Source organism: Rosa chinensis, chromosome 6, assembly GCF_002994745.2.
Source record: "Rosa chinensis cultivar Old Blush chromosome 6, RchiOBHm-V2, whole genome shotgun sequence".
Lineage (NCBI taxonomy): Eukaryota > Viridiplantae > Streptophyta > Magnoliopsida > Rosales > Rosaceae > Rosa > Rosa chinensis.
The window spans coordinates 63866187-63888963 of NC_037093.1; the positions used below are offsets into that span (position 1 = coordinate 63866187).

Genomic DNA, 22777 nt, shown 5'->3' on the forward strand with positions numbered 1-22777 from the left:
GGCACTATGTCCTCTTGTGGGGACATCAATCCTTGCAGGCATGTTTGCAGCAGGTATATGTGATATCGTCACTTTTAGGGGATCAAGATGAGACATAGTGGGGACAGACCACGACAATTTCTGTCGTTCCTGTTGAACATTGACGTTCTAATCTCCCCCTAACGACGGGAAGACTGTCTCATCAAAGTGACAATTCGCAAATCTAGCGAAAAAGAGATCGCCTGTCAAGGGTTCTACATAGTGGACTTATGGTTGGAGACTTATGTCCAACACAAATATATATATATATATATATATATATATATATATATGCATTCGTTGCAATGACTCATGTTGATGCGCTGTGGTGGCGCAATTGGCACATAAACCGCTCACTCAAATATGCATAAGCACGAGATATTAGACTCGAACCCAGTCACTAGCTGTAACGCAAATAAAAGTTGAGTGGCTGCTATGAGTCATAGACGAATTAGCATAGCTGCATGCTATATTGCATAACCCAAGCGGAAATATTGTTGCGCATTACCAATGTCCGGGCTACCATTGTAGTCCTTTAACGGTGGCTTTTCCGTGAGACCAATTGGGTGTGTACATGAGAATATGATACTTGATATCAATATCCAATGATATGCAATAGTCATCGAAAATTTTCGATGTAAACTCTGTAGCCATATGATTTGGGCTAGGAGTTCATCTTAAGCAGCATTACGAGTGGACGATAGTGCGACAAGTGACCAACGTGTCCGCATATCAACCAACAGTATAAAACATCTAAGTAGTCCGCAAGTTGGTTGAGTCGATCCACAGAATCCCTTTAGGTTCTCTGAGAACACATGTGTCATTTGCATAGGATGGTCTCGATCCTTAAAGAGCAGGCTTTGGGAAACGAGTGATGGGCCTTAGAAGCAACCAATGAGGATTTTGGTTGAGCCACGAAATCACAATTGACTTGAGAAGTGGAGAGAGGTGGCACATTGCCACTCTTGGCGTCAATGCCAAGCTCTTGCCGTAGGGGGTAGCGGCATGACCCTTCTCCTTGAATCAACTTTTGATTCACACTTCTTTTCACTCGAAAGAATGGATGTCCGTGCGAAGTCTTTAATAAACGGATCATCATATCATGACCTGGATGTCACAATTGGTCATGCCAAAGCATATATGTGTCGATGTCTGACTTGTTACATATTTACGCAAGCGTACATATCGTTGTCAAGATAGGGAAGTATAATGCCCAAAGTTATCGTACCACGGGGATTAGTGGCTAACCCACAATCCTTGGGTGGTCGGAACTAAAGTCACTAAGCAAATAAAGAAAATAAAACAAATAAAATAAAATAAAATAACACTAATCTAAGGCACCAAGCCTTAGCAATGCTCGGTTTTGATTTTCACCAAAGCCTAATCAAAACTAAGAGCCTAGTGGTGGATATGCACAAATGAGTGGAAGAGTTTAATGTTTGGGGGTTGATTCTAACTTAACAAATAATAATGAAATGTGAAGCAATAAAAAAATAAAAATGAAATGTAAACAATAAAAATGAGAATGCCGGGTGTTAGGGAAGTTCCTTCACCCAAATCTCATGTGTCGGAAGCTAATCTAATATAGATGCATATTTCCTATTTTGGCTGTAGTCGTATCCAAGGCGGTTCAAGGCTCAAGGACCGAAATTCCATTTCATGGTATTTCTACTCCGGTTCAAGGGCCGTAGGGACTCACTTGGCATGAATTAGAGCCGGTTCAAGGGTTACTAATTCACATCAAGAGGCGTAGAGATCGAGGAATTAGACTACTCAGCGACCCGCCCGCGCAATCACGCAACGGGTGTAAATCACCATGCTTATAACCCCTCGAATACGAAATTGAAGGTTTCTAGCTTAGGAATTAGAGGGGGTCAAGCCTCTAACTCCATCCTAGACATGCTCAAAATACACACCCTAGAGTTGACTAGGCTCCTAGACATGCATTTTAACCCAACAAAAATAGATATAAACATCCATCATATGAAAATTGCATCATTACATTAAATTAAACATCTTTTACACAAAATTTGGGTTAGGGACACAACCCTAACCCCCAACAAGGAAATTACTCACAACCCATAATCATAGACATCAAAATTACAAAATTCAAATAGAAAAGAGTAGAGAAGTGTAGGAGAAAACAAGAATAATCACAAATAGCTAAAAAGCTAGCATGACTAGTCTTGAATTACAACTCCCACAAAATACCCAAATATTGAATCTTGTAGAGGTTGAGCCCTTTGATAAATCCTTGAAGCTTTGGGTGAGTAAATCCTTCAAATCTCAAAATAAAATAGAAAGAAAAGAGGAAAAATGGAGGAGAAAGGAGGAGAGAGAGAGCAGCCCAAAGGGGCTGCCTCTTTGGTGTGGTGCGCGGGGCTGTTGTAGGGTGAGTGTCTTCCGGCTACTGTAGGTTAGAATGAATATATATGCTGCATGTGTTCCAATAGAGGATAAAATGGATGGCCCTCCTTGATGGAGAAGAGAAAGTGTGAATTTAATGGTTGAGATTGATTGGTGCATGTCCTCTCGGTGTGTGGCTGCCAGCAAGAGAGAAAGAGAAAATTGATGCTCCCTCGTGCCACGTGCGTGAGAAAAGAAAAGGTGCAGCAAAGTATAATTAAGCAATGCTTAATTAATAGAGCAACACGTAGCCAATTTCATCATTCTTCTTTTATTTTTTTATTTCTTTTCTATTTCCCTATTCTCCCTCCATTTATATATATATATATATATATATATATATATATATATATATATATTATATAACTCTTTCACGCGATCTCAATATGTTTTCACACCCACCATCAAAGGAGTAGTCGTGTTTCACTTCACTTGCTGACATTTACGATGGTTGACTGGACCCGCAATTTCATCTTTTTTCTCGTAAACTCCATTTTGCTTCAATTTCCCATCACTTTCTCTCGTTTCCGCACAATTCCGCTTATTCTACAAAATAATAAAAATAGATTAATTACATATTAATTGACACGGGGATTAACTTATTTCTAGTGTTTTAGATATAATTACACGCATATAAATGCGTATAATCAATGTCCCAAAAATCATCTCTTATGACGTTATTGGACTCAATTACTCGAATAGTGGTTACATATAACTCACTAGAGCGACACATGAGCTTCTCTAATACTCGTAGTCATTAGAGATAATGCAAAAGAACTTATGTCCATTCTCGCTATGTGTTTCCACATGAAAACTGTTGGCTCTAATATCTTGAAAGCTCAAAAGGGGGACCTCCGGCCCTAGAAGCGTAGAGAGCTTCAGTGACGTAAATCAATGTGCCATTTGGCAATGAGCTGGTCCTTGACCATGAATCAATCGTGATGGCCCTACCATCATAGTCACAGAAGATTGAGTAGGCATCATCCCAAGGAATAATTGCCTATGTCAAAGTATGATGTGCGTAGCAGCACTATCCGCGAGGCATTCTAGCTCTCTGGGAAACATACCTAAGTGAATAAAGCTCGAAATTAAAAGAATCGACACTTTATTAATAATAGCCAACGATTACATCAAAGTTTCTTGATCAAATCTAATCCAAATAAAATAAAATGTAGACAAATTGTAGTCACTCAATCCCTTTGGTAATTCCAATCAAATATGACCAGGGAAGTAGAGAGAGATGTCGGTGGAGGGAGGCTCTCTTAAGTACCACTAATCTCAATTACTTTCCTAGACATCGTATTTAATTGAGTACGCCTAGTGAGAAAGAGTTAAAACCAAATATCATTTATTCATTAAGGCACAATTGCCATTACATAATTCTTGGAAAATGAAAGACTATTTAATCAAAATCTGCGGCATCATCATTGTTGTTTTCCTTGCCAGATTTGAAGTCCATAATGATGAGATTGATGTCATTGTCATCTCCATCATCTCCTTCAACTGCGAGATGAGCCTCATGCTCTCTCATATCTTTTATATACCTTGTATTGTGCAGCTTTGTTTTTTCACTCGCATTCTAGCGCTTAAACCAATGCTCTGAAGATCCACATCTATAGCATTACCTCACCCATTAATTGAGATGCACCTTGTGCATTTAGACATCCTCCATGGATCCCACGTTGGCCAATGTTGCCACGTGTCTATGTATCTCGTGGTTTTCCTTCCTTTGTAGGGCGGTTGTATGGACCCACACGTCCATTTTTTTGTCCCCTAACTTTAGGGTTCCACTCCTTGCGTCCTTCTTTCGGTGCGCTATTATAATTCACCTCGTGAACGCTCTTAGTTCTAACGGGCCTTTGAATTATGGTTTTTCACGAGTATGTTGTCAACTTACTCAGTATATGACATAAGTTGATGAAACCTCATAATCCATCTAGCATTGCACACAAGCCTATATTGCTTTGCAACCAATAGTGCTGAGACGAGGAAGGTTGAGAGGATTTCTCAATTAATTCATATTCTGTGAGCTCTACTCCACAGAATCTCATTAGTAGTGAGGTGATTCTTGACGTTATTTACCCATCGGTGATAACAAATGTCATTTGAATCTGGATTAGTGAAGTCGGGTTTTTGCATGTTTGCATTCGACATTCAAAGATGAAGAAGAATAGATTAGTTTCGGAGTAAAAACTTCCACGACAACTAATATAAGGTTTCCGAGCCTTAATGCTACCAAGAAACCTATTTCCAAGAAATTTTGGATTAGACCAAACAATGATGTTTTAATATGGTCACAATGCAGACGCTCTTAGTCTGAATATCATGAACGCTCTTAGTTCATTGATTACGAACGCTCTTAGTTCGTTTAATTATGAACACTCTTAGTTCATTGGTTATGAACACTCTTAGTTCGTTAAGCGTGAATCCCCACAATTCCACTTGTTAAATACTCAAAATCATGTTCATATATTCATATATTCTAAAATTCTGCAGAAAATAAAAGGAATTTAAAATACATGAAAGCAGCAACTTTAATTACAAAAACTTAAGTGATGGTTCTGGGCTTGAGAACACGCGCGTGTTGGAGCAGGCGTGTTGAGGCAGCAGCAACAACAAGTGGCAGCAAACGGCGGCAGCATTATACAGCAGGTTCAGCAGCAGTTTCTGCAGTAGTTTTGGACAGCAGCAAGCAGCAGTTTCTGCAGCAGGTTTGCTTCTGAACAGCTCCCACTTTGAATGGTGTACATGTCTCAAAACGTCTCCAATGGGGCTGAAATTTGGAGATCAGATAGAAGAGGCAGAGACGAACAACTTTAATGAAGGAAATATTTTGATCTGAGGTCCTAATCAAGAGGTTTCGGAGCCTGCAAGCAGACTGACCTGCACAGGAAAGGAGAAGGATGCAGTCGGTGTGTGTTGGTGCTGCAGGGGCAGCAGGGATACGTGCGCAGGGGCGCGTAGGTGCTGCAGGGGCAGGTGCGCAAGTGAGGCTAGAGTGGGCTAGGAGCTGCGGCAGTAGGCTTGCGGCTGGAGGCTTGCAGCTGGAGGTTTTCGGCAGTTTTTGGTGATTAGGGTTTTAGGTTTTTTCTTTTCTTTTTTTTGGCTAGGGTTAGGGCTCGTGCTGATAACGTGTTGTAGGAAAATCGTAATTGTGTATCTATTATTGATAATAAGAGCCCTTTAAATAGGGAGTTACAAGGTACCCAAAAAGGTAATAGAATCCGATTACAATTGAATACCTATTACAATTCTAAACCCTAGTTTGTAGAGGCACACATTATGTCGACATCCTTCAACAGTACAAGTAATGAGGGGGACAGAACCTGACCTCCCAAATCTTACGATTCTCTAACTAGAAATGATAAACAAAAGCTCACTTAATTGTGCATGCAGGCAAAACCAACAACAGCTTCTTGTCCTTGTGTTCCATAGTACAGTTGCTCCTTTGAAGACATAGAAAAACTTGCGCCACCTCTTAAGAATTAAAGCATGGAATGAAACTGGGAGCAGTGGCTGACAATTGCGAGATACCAAGAATAGAGTAAATAGAAACGTCTGCATGTTTATTGTAGGGATGGAAGGAATGCATAGCAGACTCCTTGAATAATCCCAGAAGATGACGTTGGGAAACCAGCACATTAAAATCCTTACCTTCAAAACGCAGCAGATTCCTAGTAATCTAAATATACCAAATTAGGTTGCAAGTTACCAGAAACCAAAGCTGACGCTTATGCTTAGAGAGAGCAGAAACAGAAGCTCCAAAAAACATGTCCTCAAGAGCATTCCAAGGGGAGAAAGAATGAGAAAAAAGAAGGCAAACCCATTTCCATAACGCCACAACTTGAGGACAGCGTAGAAGAAGATGCACATCCGACTCAGCATGGCTACCACATAAAGAGCAATGAGATGGGAGGGAAAAACCTCGCCGTTGTAAAGTATCATCCGTTAGTAATCGTCCATGAAGAGCCTTCCAAACAACAAGGCTTCTGTGTGGTTGAATTGTTTTGTCCCAGATAACCTTACCCCAATTTCGACGATCAATATGATTTGAAAAGAACATAAAGGCTTCCTTAGCTATCAAAGTTCCTGAGGAGGATGTTCCTGGCCATAAAAGTGAGTCAGACATGTCTTCCATAGGCAAAGCAATTTGATGTATTTTCTCTGCAACTTAAGGGAATGAAGCATTAAAATCTGCCGGAATAACCCAGTGTGAATCCACAATAAACTCGTGCACCTTGGCTTGAAGAGGAACATAACCACTCACTCCAATAGTAGAAGCCAGAGGCTCACCCAGCCAATTATCTAGCCAAAATGAGATTTTCCTGCCATCCCCAACACACCATTGTAGTGAATTAAAGAATGTAGGCCAAACCTTTTTGATACCCAATCAAACTGAGGATCTTTTGTAAGATTTTATAAGCTGAAAATATTCCTTCAAAAATCGAGCTCGCATCAAGACAGAAGCCGGAGAAGAAGAAGAGAGTACCTCCCAACACCTTGTTATTAGAAGAGCATATATGATTCGCCTCAAAGAGATCAAATAGTCCCAAACCTCCTTCCTCCTTGGATTTACAACAATGACGCCAAGCTACAAGAGGCATGCCTTTTTTTAATGGATCACCTGTCTAGAAAAAATTCCTAATCCAAGATTGAAGGTCACGAAGTAAGCTCGTTGGCCACTCATAAATTTGAAAATTGTAGACCAAAATGCCTTGAATCATTGACTGAATGAGCTGTAGCCTACCTGCTTGTGAGAGTAAAGAACCTTTCCAAGATGATAATTTGCACCGAACTCTATTTGCGATGGCCTGAAAATATATTCTTTTGGGACTACCTTGGAAAATCGGGACGCCAAGATAAGTGAAAGGAAGAGACCCTTGCTTGACCCCAAGAATTTTCCGGATAATAAAACACCGACGATAAGCATATTTCCCCAAGAAAACTAATGATTTATCTTTGTTGATTTGTTGCCCTAAATTCAAGCCGTATTCCTCCATAAAATGCATTAGATTTTTCATCGAACGCTTGGTACCCCACATGAAAACCATAATATCATCTGCAAAAAGAACATAAGAGGGCGGAGTAATACCAAGAGGAGCTGATATTAAATCAATATGTCCATCTTCTACTAGCTTGGTCAGACCCCTACTCAATACTTCCTCAGCAAGACAAAAGAGAATAGGTGATAGGGGATCGCCTTGACGAACTCCAAGCGAACCGGAAAAGAACTATTCCATTGCACCATTTATCAGAATTGACAAGTGCGCAGAACCTAGAATAGCTTTAATCCAATCCCGAAAAACATCAGAAAATCCCCAGTCTAGAGTATCAAAAGCCTTTCGCACATCAAACTTAATTGCTATGTTACCAGCCTTGCAATTATGATCCAGAAGGTTGATACACTCTGAAGTCAATATAATAGGGTCTGCAATAGTGCGGCCTTTAAGAAAAGCACTTTGGTTTGGGGATATAATTCAAGCAGCAATATTTCCCAATCTGTCAGCTATAATTTTTGTGATAAGTTTGAAAACAAAATTCACCATAGCAATGGGACTCAACTGTGTTACTGAGTCTGCTCCAGGAACTTTCAGAATCAAGATCATTATGTTTGAATTAAAATGGGGGAGAATGTAACCATTAGTGAAAAAACTCTGAACAGCTCTGACTACCTCCACACTAACAATTGACCAACATTTCATAAAGAGTCTGAAGCTTAGAAGCCAGAACAAACATTAGATTGCCATAGAATTGAACACTCTGCCATACATCTGTCACCAAAGAAAGAAAACTTGGATGATCCAACCACACGAGTTGAAACCGGAACGGTGATCTCTGAATAAGCATGAGCCTTGAGAAGGACGCTAAAGAACACGCACTTCTGTCGTATTTTCTATCTTTGTTCATTTATAGGCACAGGGACGTGTTGATGCACTTGGATGCCACCACAATTCAACCCATACAGATTTAGATTCTGTTTCTGATATAGAGCAACCGCAAGATCGAATAATCTTCGGAAGAAGTTGCTGCAGCTACTAGGATGTTGACACAGACTCACAGTCCAAGTAATGCACAGAACCACTCCATGAGGACCATGACTTTGTATGTGTAAATAGAGAGGAAATTTTCCGTATGTATAGATCAGTCGTCACATTGAGAAAATGAAATGCAGAGATACAAAGAGACCAAGCCCATTTCAACATAAGAGCAGCCCCATTTTTTATTGGGGTTTATCTTCATCTTCACTCTTCACTCTCCTCCAAGTTTGCATAAACCCCACGACAGACTTTCATTTTCTTGCAGTCTCCGATAGGTCAACGTCGGCTGCCACCGTCAAAAAGTCAACACCCGCCAAGATAGTCGGAGCACTACGTGTTGAGAATATATACATCCCACATGGGAAAAATGGGACCTTGCCTATGGGTTTATAAGGGTTTGGGCCACTCCATCCATAGCCAATTGGTTTTGGATGTGAACCCCAGATTACTTTATCATGGTATCAGAGCGGGTTACCCACGTGTGCATGCCTAACGGCCACACGGGCTCCACGTCACCCAAAAGTTGTCCACGTGTATGGCTTGAAAATTCGCCACACGTGCGGGGGCGTGTTGAGAATATATACATCCCACATGGGAAAAATAGGACCTTACCTATGAGTTTATAAGGGTTTGGGCCACTCCATCCATAGTCAATTGGTTTTGGATGTGAACCTCAGATTACTTTATCACTACGGTGTCTCCGTTAAGATAAGTAACCAAGTCGTTGTCGTTTAGATTAATTCTGTACTGCTTTGATCTGACTCTTTGAATCTCTTACTCTGGTGAACCATGAATATCAAGACCAATTAATCTTTTTCGATTGTAATTCCAGTTTTCAAGTTTCAACTCCGTTATTTTCTTTCTGTCATAATTTCTTCATCATTGTCACATTATAAATTTTATCTTCAACTAGTACCATTCTCTGAGTTTGTGGAATTTCCTGGATATTATGCTTGAAAGTTGAAACAATGATTAGAAGACTAGACCAACGGGTTCTACAAATTGTACCCTTCTTATTCCGTAATTGCCAAATAAAATCTCAAGTGCGACTAATTAACGTATTGGGTGGGCTGACATTCTCTCTTCAATTCGACTAGACTTCAGAGTCCAAAGTCCAAACACATCCCATTCCTATGACGTGGCAAACTAATACGAACATATTTCCTTCACCGGGAAGAAAAGGATGCACAGACAGTTGTGTTGATTGCTGACAGTTTAACAGCGTGAAAATTACATATACTCTCAAGCAGCCAGTAATGAATTGTATATCTTCTATCACTTAGTTTAGTTCTGCACTTGCTCCTATATAAAAGTCTATATATATAAAACCCAGACAAGCCCTTTCAATAATACACTAACCAATACCTTACGTACCCTCCAACAATTAGGTATTTTATAAGTGCTACATATAACTGCTGAGACTTTCCGAGGGAGAGAATATTCAGACACGATGAAGATGATCAAGAATATTCATATCATCTCTCTTTCTTATTCTCTCTTTTTAGTCTTCTCTAGTATTTTCGCGGCCGTGGCGGCACAGAATAATCCGGTGAATGTGGGAGTCGGGGTGGTTCTTGATTTCGATACGGGGTTTGGGAAGATGGGGCTGAGCTGCATCAACATGTCGCTCTCTGACTTCTATGCCTCTCATCCCAATTACACCACCAGGCTGCTTCTGCACCAGAGGAACTCACACACAGACGTTGTTCTTACAGCTGCTGCAGGTTAGTTCTATTTCTCTCTCTCTCTGGTGTTTTTCGATCTGTGAATTAATTCTTATCGAGTTCTTCCTTCATTCCATTAATTCTTTCACTGCCATATTACTCTTCCATCATTTTCGTAATTTGTTCTTCAATGTATAAGACGTTGGTCTATTTTTTAGGGTTTTCAGGATCGAATTCAACACGCACGACAAATATTGGATGAAATTGGTATAATTAGTCATACCAGCTGTCCAGTACTAGATCGATCTTGACTTTAGTAATGAATCCGTTTGGATTTTTGTAGAAGTTCTAGAAAGTTTGAACTCCATGGCTGTGGTTCTTCTTCTATATTACGTATATATATACAACGATATGTACTACAGTTCACTTACAAATTAAAAATGTTAGATTTTTTTTTGTTTGGAATTAGAAATTTTCATTTAGCTGAAGAGCTATTATAACTAATTGTAATCGGGTCACATAGACGTGATGAAAAGTTAGTTGCTAAGTTTGTTAATTTTTTTGGAACCGTGACATACTATTTATGAATTTTGTTTGTTAATTAATGCTTTTGAAAATGTTGAGTTGCTATATAGGGAAACAAAACGTAAGAAAATAGAAACACACCATCCCTACATATCCTCTGATACAAATAGGCTTTATCTGTATTAATTATTTATAATTAAGTATAATTCTTATTAAATTAATTTGCCTTAAAATCTCGAAAATTATTTTTCTCTAAGTTACATAACATTATTCTGGCAATTAATTTTATCCTAAAATTTTAATTTTTTAGTCTATTAATTAGACTCTAATTATTATAATATTAAAAAAAATCTTTCTCAAGTTGAAAAATAAATATAAAATCTTTAAAAGTATAAACTTGACCTAATATTTTTAAATATTTATGAAATTGACCTAATTATCAATTTATAATATTAATACAAAATTAAAAAAATGTTATTAAATATTTATTAATTTAAATAAAAATATAATGTGCAAGACTAGGGCTGCCACTTGGTTTGGTAATCACCAAACTGACCGAATACCAACCGATATTTTAAGTTTGGTAAACTGACTTTTTGGTAACCGAGACTGATAAAACCGAAATCGAAAATTACTGAAAAAGTTGGTTTGGTTTTGGTAAATACCGAATCTACCGATTATCTAAATAGTAGCTTTATATACTATGGTTTTCAATACACATACATGTATATTAAGAAATAAACATATAAATTTTCATAATAGTATGAACATTACTACATATACTACATTAATAGTACATGTATTTTAAGTAACTTAGTTAGAGATGGTTAAATAACCTAGTTTTATTAAAAATGACTCAAACTTGATGTCATATATACAAAAGAAAGCTATAATTAGAAGATGAGTACAAAGTTTATGACTATAAAATTGAAAAACCTAGTTTTGTTCATTCTAATTTTAATTACAAAGAATTAGTTGTTCTAAAGTTGGTAATACTGAAAACCGAAATACCGAATTTGGTAGTTATGATTAAAAACCGAAAATTTTGGTTGGTAATTGGTAACTCAATTTTGAAACCGAAAGCTTTGGTTTTGAAGTTGGTAATACCTATAACCGATTCGAACCGATCAAGTAACAGCCCTATGCAAGACTCACAAATATTTGATGCGTGAATGTGTATCTAGATTCTCAAAACATCTAACTCAGCTTTTTCAATTTTATTAACAGCTCTGGACCTAATAAATAATGTTGAAGTGCAAGCCATCATAGGCCCAGAATCTTCAATGCAGGCCAACTTCGTTATAAGCCTCGGAAACAAATCCCATGTCCCTACGATCTCATTTTCCGCCACAAGCCCATCTCTCACTTCAATCCGCTCCCCGTACTTCATCCGCGCCGCTCAAAACGACTCGTTGCAGGTCAAAGCCATAAGCGCCCTAATCCAAGCTTTCGGTTGGCGACAAGTCGTCCCCATCTACGTAGACAACGAGTTCGGCGAGGGGGTCATCCCCTACCTCTCCGATGCTCTACAACAATTCGACGTCCGAATCCCTTACCGGGCCGTACTTTCGTCAAGGGCCGACGATGACCAGATCGAAACGGAGCTTTTGAAATTGATGGCCATGCAGACAAGGGTCTTCATCGTCCACATGCTGCCTGAACTTGGTACTAGGGTTTTCGAGAGGGCTAAGGAGATTGGGATGATGGATGAAGGTTATGTTTGGATAATGACCGATGGAATGTTCAACATGTTTAGCTATATTAGTTTCGGTTCCGTGGTGGAAAATATGCAAGGGGCTTTGGGTTTGAAACCCTATGTGCCAAGTACAAATGAGCTCGAGGATTTTAGGGTTAGGTGGAAGAGGAAGTTCCAGCAAGACAATCCAGGTGTTGATGATGTGGATTTGGGTGTGTTTGGACTTTGGGCTCATGATGCTGCCAAGGCATTGGCCATGGCAGTTGAGGAGGTAGTGACGAGTAGTAATGAAAGCTTCGGCTTTCAGAAGGTGAATTCTTCTGGTAGTTCTAATGATTTGGAGAGGATTGGAATGTCGGAAATTGGTCTTCGACTAGTGGAAGCACTGTCAAGGACTAATTTCATAGGGCTTTCAGGGCGTTTTAGCCTCCTAAATGGGCAGCTACAATCATCAACTCTTCAGATTGTTAATGTGAATGGTAAAGGAGAGAAGGTGGTAGGGTATTGGACACCAGAAAATGGACTTGTGAGAAGCTTGAATTCCAAAACCACTATGAACAGCTCATACTCTACCTCGAATACTAGTCTTGGGTCTATTATATGGCCTGGAGACTCCAACTCTGCCCCAAAAGGTTGGGAGATTCCTACAAGTGGGACGAAGTTGAAGATTTTAGTTCCAATTAAGAGTGGGTTCAAGGAGTTTGTGAATGTCACACATGATTCGAGCAGTAACACAAACAAGGTGGGTGGATACTGCATAGATGTCTTCGAAGCTGTAAAAAAGGCATTACCTTATGATATAGATTATAAGTATTACCCTTTTGCAAAGCCTGATGGTGTGAGTCGTGCTGGTAATTACAATGATTTGGTCAATGAAGTGTTTCTTGGGGTAAGACTCTTGTATATTTATTTATTTCAATTTATGCATAGCAGATTAGGCAATTTATTCACTGAAACAATGGCACTTTTTACTGGACAGAAATATGATGCTGCTGTGGGAGATATAACTATTCGAGAAAACCGGTCCTTGTATATTGATTTTACATTACCATTCACAGAATCTGGGGTATCCATGATTGTGCCCATAAAAGATAACAAAAATAAAAATGCATGGGTGTTCTTGAAGCCTTTGACTAGGGACCTTTGGGTAACAAGTGGTTGTTTTTTCATATTCATTGGTTTTGTGGTATGGGTTCTAGAACATCGGATTAACGAAGACTTCCGAGGGCCTCCACTTCACCAGATTGGCACAAGCTTTTGGTTCTCCTTCTCAACCATGGTTTTCACACACAGTGAGTTCCTTTATCTTAATCCGTAGTGATGGTTATAATTGCTTTGTAAAACATACTAACCAAAGCAACATTCCTTTCCCTTGAATATTATACTACTTTTTGTTATTCAACTTTCTATGACTCATCGTTAACTGCTCATTGACTCATTCCATTGTTTCTTTTTTATCTTTTGTCACAGGGGAAAGGGTAGTGAGCAACTTGGCTAGGTTTGTAGTGATCATATGGTGTTTCGTCGTCCTCATATTGACTCAAAGTTACACCGCCAGTTTAACATCACTATTAACAGTTCAACAGCTCCAACCAACTGTTACTGACGTAAACTTGCTTCTGAAGAATGGGGACAATGTTGGCTACCAATCAGGTTCGTTTGTTTATGGGATTTTGAAACAGCTAGGATTTCAGGATAATAAGCTCAGGACCTATGATACTGTTGAACAATTGAACGAACTTTTTCATAATGGGACTGCAAATAATGGGATAGCGGCTGCATTCGACGAGACCCCCTATATGAAATTGTTTCTTGCAACTTATTGCTCGAAATACACCATGGTTGAGCCAACGTTCAAAGCTGATGGTTTTGCCTTTGTAAGTAACTTACTTATTTTCTCGCCTATGTGATCTCTGTCCGAGTATACATGTTTTTTCCTTTGTGATCTCTCTCTGACTTTGTTTTCTTTAATTTTTGAACTTGACAGGTCTTCCCAAAAGACTCACCTCTTGCTCGCGATGTTTCAAGGGCAATCTTAAATGTGAATGAGGGAGGTGAAATGGACAAGATTGAGGATAGATGGTTCAAAAAACAACAGAGTTGTCAAAACACAAGCAACAACAATGTCTCGTCCAACAGTCTTAGCCTCGAGAGTTTTTGGGGCCTCTTCCTCATTGCTGGGGTTGCTTCATCGTTGGCTCTCCTCATATATGTTGCCATGTTCTTGTATGAACACAAGGACATTCGCTTGGATTCAGAATCTTCATTTTGGAGAAAAGTTCTTGTCATGTTAAGAATTTATGACCAAAAAGACCTCAGCAGCCATACCTTTAAGAAGAGTGGACTGCAATTTAGTCCCTCAAGTCCATCAAGCTATTCAAACCACACTGAAGCGCATAATGTGTTTTCGGAGCAGACAACATCTTCTCCTGAGCATGGTGATTTGAGTCCCACACTCCCACTAATGGTCAATCAACCAGAGAGATTGAATTAGCTATTGAGCATCCTTAGAGACAGAGAGGTACTCCTAGGTTCCCCAATTTAGTAATTGATATGATTTCTCGGCTAGTTACACATGATTGTATATTAATTGATAGAAGTAGCACTGTATATTAATCTTCCTTAATGTTATATGTAATTAATTATATATGTAGTTATATCATTATAATATTTGATTGCAAATTATAAATTGATTCAGGAATAGAATGACGAGTGATATCTGTAAGTAAAAACAATTGGTGACACTCTGCTTCGGTTATTAGAAAGTTGTGTGGCTCAACTAAGCCACAGCTTGATCTTGTTCCCTACTTGATTTTGGAATTGAACAATCCTAGGGTGCTGGTGGCCAATAAGAGTGCACTTGTAACATTAATCTTGTTCTTGAACAATATTTAACTTTAGGATTTTATGTGGATTTGGTAAACTTGAACAGTTGCCAGATGTGCACTCTGATTGGTATGAACGTGATTCTAAGTCTGTAAAATATCTGTAAAATATTCTTCCAATATGCTTGAGACATCGGCTAGAAATGTTATTCTACAATTGTTACCATTTAATACTTAAAAAACATAGGACAAGTAACAAGTTATGTCTCTATCTCTTCCATCGATCCAATCCCACACATGGTGTGAAATTTTGATAGAAGGTTCCTCCAAGTTTATCTTTTCAGTGATATTTAGTCGACTACCTATTAACTTTAGTGCATTTGAGTCAAAATTATATGGGTTTACATGAGTTCTGAATATTGTTGATAATGTTTATAAACTTTTTGAGACTCTTTGCTTGAATTCTCGTCAGCAAACTCAACTAGTTTTGTGGATTGTTGTATTTGGCTTTTTAGTGAATATGACTTGGTTCTGACCAGATTTAGTGACTAAGACAACATCGAACTAATCACAGGTTTGTTTGTTCTTACCTAATATGGAATATAAAAGAATAAGGATCGTTTAGCATATAAGGACTTCAGAATTCTTAAATAATGGAAAGTAGAAATGAATATAGGGTCAGACTAAACAGCTTCAAAGATTGAAATATGATCCAAAAAAACCACCCTTCTTAGTAAGCTTGCTCTTTGTATCTTTGTCTTGTTTTTTTCTTCATGGATTTGCTTGGCCATCCCACATATATAACAAAACCATCCCAGTGAATGACTTTGTTTATATAATTTGGTGGGATGACATAACAGGTGTTTCCAAAAAGTTCCCCACTTGTAGACGATGTTTCACAGGCAATCGTAAACATGACGGGAGGAGACAAGATAATGAAACTTGAAAAGATAATGACACTTGAAAAAGAATGGCTAAAGAACGAATCCAGTTGCCGAGACTCGAGTGGCGCAAATGTTTGCAGTAACAGTCTTGGCCTTGGTTGCTTTTGGGTCCTATTCCTCGTTGCCGGGTTGGCTTCAATACTCTCCCTAATCATGTTTATAGCTTTTTTCATTCATAGGCACAGGGACAAGTTGGTGCAACCGGCTGATTCAGAACCCTCGACATGGAGAAAGATCCAAGCTCTCGTCAAAATTTTCAATGAAAAAGACCTTGACTCTCACACTTTCAGGAGGAGTGGGAAAGTGCGAGATGCAGTAATGAACTCACCAAACAACTTCCCATGCCAGGAACAGTAGTTCACCACAATTCGGATCACACTGATCAAACAAACTCTTCATGTGTTGGAGAGCAGCAGACAACCTCAATTTTCGAAGCACCTTTAGACGTACTACTTCCTTCAACTACTGAGGTTGACATCACAGTTCAAGAAATGCATGGAACTACTTCTAACACTGCTCAAGAATACAATTGAATGTCAAATACATTTCCTTGTTGTGTATGCAGACAAGACCAGACTTGTATCTAATTCATTCTCGTAGTTTTGTATATAAGACCATTAATTTTTAACTCTTATACTACCAAGCACATATTTTCTATTTCGCTTCACCTTGTTATCTAGGTATTTCTTATGTAATGGATTCAAGCCCTGATTCGATACAAAATTTCATAGACTTTATTGCCAGCTTTCATTCCTCCCTCCAAACAGCCTTCCCAGTTAGCAGAAATCACCTTCAACGAACAGAGCATAGCGACTGTAATTGTGTATTAATTTTGTGGTCGAGGTGAATTTGCAGGTGTACGTTTACTAAACATCCGATCCCCCTCTGTTAGCTGATGTTTCACAGGCAATATTGAACATTCAAAACAAATGGTTCAGGAAGGAAAGCAACTGTCAAGATCTGAATACCAAGGTTTCTAATAGTGTTGGCACTAATATGCATATAGTTTTTGGGTCCTCTTCCTCTTGGTCGGGTTTGTTTCAACACTAGCTCTCATCATATTTCGTATCTTCGTACATTTACAGGCACAGGGCACGTGTTGATGCACTCGGATGCCAATTCAAAACCCCTCGACATCAGCAAAGATCCGAGCCATGTTTGAAATTTTCAATGAGAAAGACCTCAGCTGTCATACCTTTCAAAGCAAGCAAACCACTAGTTGCGGTTAAGGCCTCGTCGACCAGCAGCTGCCCAAAAAGTCCAGTACTCCACCACAATTCAAACCATACAGATTCAGATTCTGTTTCCAATATAGAGCAACCGCAAGATTGATGAATCTTCGGAAGAAGTTGCTGCAGCTACTAGGATGTTGTCACAGTCCAAGTAATGCACAGAACCACTCCATGAGGACCGTGACTCTGTATGTGTAAATAGAGAGGAAGTGTTCCATATGTATAGATCAGTCGTCAGTCGTCACATTGAGAAAATGAAATGCAGAGACCAAGCCCATATCTCAATGTCAGCCCATTTCAACATAAGAGCAGCCCCATTTTTTTTATTGGGGTTTATCTTCATCGTCACTGTTCACGCTCCTCCAAGTTTGCATAAACCCCGCAACAAACGTTCACTTTCTTGCAGTCTCCGATAGGTCAACGCCGGCTGCCACCGTCAAAAAGTCAAACACCCGCCAAGATAGCTGGAGCACTACGGTGTCTCCGTTAAGATAAGTAACCGAGTCGCTGTCGTTTAGATTAATTCTGTACTGCTTTGACCTGACTCTTTGAATCTCTTACAGTCTTACTCTGGTGAACCATGAATATCAAGACCAAGTCTTTTTCGATTGTAATTCCAGTTTTCAAGTTTCAACTCCGTTATTTTCTTTCTGTCATAATTTCTTCATCATAAATTTTATCTTCAACTAGTACCATTCTCTGAGTTTGTGGAGTTTCCTGGATGTTATGCTTGAAACATTGTTTAGAAGACTAGGCCAACGGGTTCTACAAATTGTACCCTTCTTATTCCGTAATTGCCAAATAAAATCTTGGAGAGTATTCACAAGCTAATCTTCCGTAATAACAAAGACTAATTCTTCATAAGGACTTTCTAGAAATATACCGTAAGAAATTGAGATTGTAATGTTCACCAACACTAGTCCTGTTCTGCTCACCAAGAAGAATTTTACGTTTTGATGTCAATTTAGTTTGTTATGTTTGAACTTTGAACTAGTTCAGCAATACTGCACTCCGAGTCCTTGAGAAATTTCCTGGTAATGTTACACTAGTCTTGTTATCCTTTGTTTATTCCATTATTGCCAAACGAAACCGTTAGTCAATTGCTATGACTTCCTCTTTTGTAGCATTGATCCTTTCTTTGTCTTTCTCTCAAAGTTATATTGTACGATACACTATTTTAAGTATATGATCTTGTCAGAGTGTCAATTACTTTTGGTTTATTTTACTCTGTTTAATTTGAAGTTTTCCTCATCCTCCTGCAGATAGCATGCTTGTTTTCTAAGAATTTTTCCAATTTTGTCAGATGTCCTTGATGGAACTCATTTTTCAATTATGTTTACATCAGACCAAACACAAGTAGTGTCTGTTCTTTCTGCATTTAAAGCTTTCCAATGCCTACGTATATAATGGGTTGTTTGTTGTTGTTATTCTACCATCATTTGGGTGTGACCTTAGTACAAAACCAGATTAAGGCATTCTAAAGATTCCAAATATGATGAAGAAGAACCATACCAACCTTCACCTTCTTATCTCTATCTTTTTCCTCTTTACTTTCTGTTCATGGGTTTCCTTAGCCCTGGCACAATCTGAAACCATTATCCCAGTGAATGTGGGGGTTGTTCTCGATGACCTTAAGTATTCATTGACCAAGGATATTTGGTTGCGTTGCATGAAAATGGCTCTCGCAGACTTCTATGCTACTCATGCTCACTACAACACTAGGCTTGTTTTGAACACTAGGCACTGCAGAGAAAGTGTTGTCAGTGCAGCTGCTGCAGGTTCTCTCTATCTATTGTTATTATGATCATACTATATCTTTTGATTTTCGTCTGTAAGATTCATGCTTGTTCATTTTCAAATTATGATTCTATCTTTTCCATCGAGATGCAGCTCTAGATCTGATAAAGAATGAACGAGTGAAAGCCATCATAGGGCCAGTGACATCCATGCAGACGAGCTTTGTCATTAATTTTGGAAACCAGGCTCATGTACCTATTATATCATTTTCTGCTACAAGCCCTTCTCTTACTTCTCTCCGGATCCCCTATTTCTTTCAATTTGCACAAACTGACTCATCCCAAGTGGAAGCCATTAGTGCAATTGTTCAAGCCTTTGGATGGAGACAAGTCGTGCCTATCTATATAGAAACTGAGTATGGGGAGGGAATCATACCATACTTAACTGACGCCTTGCATGAGGTAAATGCTCGTGTCCCATACCGAAGTGTCATTCCCTCATCAGCCACTGATGGTCAAATAGTTCAAGAACTTTCCAAGTTGATGACAATGGAAACCAGAGTCTTCATTGTCCACATGACAACTGATCTATCCTCTAGATTATTTGTCAAGGCAAAAGAGATTGGGATGATGAGTAAAGGGTATGTATGGCTCACTACTAATGAGATACTTAATAGATTACAGTCACAAAATTCTACTGTCATTGATTCCATGCAAGGTGTACTGGGTGTACAAACTTTTGTTCCACTAACACCAGAGCTTGACGAACTCAAGATACGGTTGAAACAGCAATTCCATACACACAATCCAGCCATTAGTGCTGAATTGGATGTTTTTGGACTTTGGGCTTATGATGCTGTTTTTGCAGTGGCCATGGCAATTGAACAAGTAATTGGAACTCCAACTAGCTTTCCCTTCCAAGAGTCAAATGCTGCTTCCATCAACTCGACAGATCTTGAAGGTTTTCCAGTCTCTCAATATGGGCCAAAACTTCTCAGAGCTCTGTCAACTGCTAGATTTGAAGGGATAGCTGGACATTTCACGGTTGTTGGTGGGAAACGCAACTCATCAAATTTTCAGATAGTCAGTGTGAATGGCGGTGGAGCAAGAACAATTGGATTTTGGACACTCAAAGGCCTTGTGAAAACATTGAATTCATCAGCAGGCTCGAGGAAAATTTCAAGTTCCAAATTTGACTTTGGACCTATTAGGTGGCCGGGAGATTCTCTATCTGTTCCCAAAGGATGGGAATTCCCAACAAAAGGAAAGAAATTGAGAATTGGAGTTCCTGTCAAGGTTGATTTTACTGAGTTTGTTAAGGTAGCAAAAGACAGAACCAACACAACGGTTGTCACAGGCTTCAGTGTTGATGTATTTAAGGCTGCAGTGAGACTATTACCATATGCTCTTTCTTATGAGTTCATTCCCTTTGCAAACCCTGATGGCACCAGTGCCGGCACTTACAATCAGTTGTGCTATCAAGTATATCTTGGGGTAAATTCTATGCTTTTATTAGAATAAGCGAAGTCATGATCATATTATGCATATACAATTATACATTCGTCAAGTTCCTTTTTTTTTTCTTTTTTTTTGTGTTTTTCAAATTGTACATTTGTGAAATTTCTGAGCTTCAGATACTGGATTAAACTGTTGTCTCTTTGGCCTCCTTTATCAAAAAAAGAAAAGAAAAAAAAGAATGAGCATTCATTTTTTCATTTTTTTCTTTTGCTGAGATGATAAATATCCTTATTACTTTACAGAACTTTGATGCTGTGGTGGGAGATACAACTATTAGAGCAGACAGGTCATTATATGTGGACTTTACAATGCCATACTCAGAATCTGGTGTAGCAATGGTTGTGCCAGTCATCGACTTCAAGAGCAAACATGTATTGGCTTTCTTGAAGCCTTGGACATGGGACCTGTGGCTAACAATTTGTTTTTTCTTTGTCTATATTGGTTTTGTGGTTTGGGTTCTTGAACATCGAATTAATAAAGAATTCCGTGGCCCTCTCTTACATCAAGTTGGCACCAGTGTCTGGTTCTCGTGCTCAACCATGGTGTTTGCACATAGTAATCTCTCTTTCTAATCTAGTTACTAAAGTTCAATAGGTTTTACTAGCTGCATTTATTAAACTTCGTTTTCATAAGTTTTCAGGTCTTATATTTCTTTTTAATTAACAACTTCCATCTGCAATTTACAGGAGAGAGACTTGTTAGCAACTTGGCTAGATTCGTTATGATTATCTGGGTTTTTGTTGTGCTTATATTGACCATAAACTACACAGCCAGTTTATCGTCATTGTATACAGTTGAACAACTGCAGCCAACAGTTACTGACATAGAGGTTCTAGTAAGGCATCAGGATAATGTAGGCTACATAAAAAATTCTTTTGTTTACGATCTCTTGAAACAAGTAGGTTTTGATGATTCTAAGCTCAAGAATTTTGAAACAATGGAAGAAATTGATGAAGCTCTTTCAAAAGGGACTGTGAATGGTGGTATTGCTGCTTTTGTTCATGGAACCCCCAAGATGAAGCTTTTTCTTGCCAAATATTGTTTTAAATATACCATGATTGGACCCATCTTTAAAACTGATGGATTTGCCTTTGTAAGATCTCTCTCTTATCTGCCTACATTACATAGTGAATGAGAAAATTTGATTCTCTCTTATCTGCCTATATATAATTCATGTATGTGTATGATATGTTTGCATAATTTGCTGGGATGACATTACAGGTGTTTCCGAAACGTTCCCCACTTGTAGCCGATGTTTCACAGGCAGTCCTAAACATGACCGGAGGAGACGAAGTATTGAATCTTGAAAAGGAATGGTTCAAGAAAGAATCCAATTGTCAAGACTCAAGTGATGCAACAGTTTCTAGCAATAGTCGTGGGCTTGGTAGCTTTTGGGTCTTGTTCCTCATTGCCGGTTTGGCTTCAGTACTTGCTATAATTATATTTGTAGCTTCCTTCATTTATAAGCATAGGTTCGTGTTAGTGCAACCAGCTGATTCAGAACCCTCAACATGGAGAAAGATCCGAGCTCTGTTCAAAATTTTCATTGAAAAAGACCTCGACTCTCACACTTACAAAAGGAGTAATCGACAAAGAGATGCAGTTATGGACTCACCAAACAACTTCCCAGGAACTTTAGTCCACCACAATTCGGATCACACTGATCAGATGAACTCTTTGTTTATTGGAGATCAACAAATAAGCTCAATTGTTGAAGCGCCTTCAGACGAACTACTCCCTTCAACTACTGAGGTTGCGATCACAGTTCAAGAAATGCATAGAACTACTTCTAACACAGCTCAAGAATACAATTGATCAGTGTCACATACATACATTACATCATTTATTATCTAAGTAGACAGAAGAAAGGTCGCATAACAAGACCAGACCCACTTCTATCCAATTCATTCTCGTAGTTTTTGATAAGACCTTTTTTAACTCTTACATACCCAGGCACATATTTTCTGTTTAGCTTCACCTTGTTCTGTAAGTATTTCTTAACTAATTGTTTGAAGCCCCATAGTTCATCTGAGAAGGAATATTCATGTTTTGACCCGTATCCTGAAAATAAATGGACAAAATTTCCCATGTTGAAGGAAATTGGCTTATGTGTACCTATTCAAACTAGGATTAGTTTCATGGTTGTAATAGGAGAGAAGGTTCTAGAATTCCTGG

General features: G+C 38.8%; 2 protein-coding genes across 2 annotated transcripts; both read left to right on the plus strand.

Annotated features, from left to right (window-relative positions):
• The first annotated feature begins 9912 nt into the window (after positions 1-9912).
• Positions 9913-14910, plus strand: LOC112173643 (glutamate receptor 2.8). The gene is made up of 6 exons (XM_040508626.1): positions 9913-10186; positions 10618-10632; positions 11858-13236; positions 13327-13639; positions 13818-14224; positions 14335-14910. Exons 1-6 carry the CDS (start codon positions 9913-9915, stop codon positions 14839-14841), a joined length of 2895 nt encoding a protein of 964 aa, XP_040364560.1. The 3' UTR covers positions 14842-14910.
• A 2781-nt stretch (positions 14911-17691) lies between these two features.
• Positions 17692-22551, plus strand: LOC112169608 (glutamate receptor 2.2). Its single transcript, XM_024306665.2, has 5 exons — positions 17692-19126; positions 19239-20578; positions 20845-21157; positions 21289-21695; positions 21824-22551. The coding sequence occupies exons 1-5, from the start codon at positions 18841-18843 to the stop codon at positions 22415-22417; spliced, it is 2940 nt and encodes a 979-aa protein (XP_024162433.1). The 5' UTR covers positions 17692-18840; the 3' UTR covers positions 22418-22551.
• The last annotated feature ends 226 nt before the right edge of the window (positions 22552-22777 follow it).

Coding starts and splice junctions, on each gene's coding strand:
- LOC112173643 (XM_040508626.1), top strand. CDS start 9,913: ATGAAGATGATCAAGAATATTCATATCATCTCTCTTTCTTATTCTCTC. Junction 13,640..13,817: donor AACCATGGTTTTCACACACA/GTGAGTTCCTTT, acceptor CTTTTGTCACAG/GGGAAAGGGTAGTGAGCAAC. Junction 14,225..14,334: donor AAGCTGATGGTTTTGCCTTT/GTAAGTAACTTA, acceptor TGAACTTGACAG/GTCTTCCCAAAAGACTCACC.
- LOC112169608 (XM_024306665.2), top strand. CDS start 18,841: ATGATGAAGAAGAACCATACCAACCTTCACCTTCTTATCTCTATCTTT. Junction 19,127..19,238: donor TGTCAGTGCAGCTGCTGCAG/GTTCTCTCTATC, acceptor ATCGAGATGCAG/CTCTAGATCTGATAAAGAAT. Junction 21,696..21,823: donor AAACTGATGGATTTGCCTTT/GTAAGATCTCTC, acceptor ATGACATTACAG/GTGTTTCCGAAACGTTCCCC.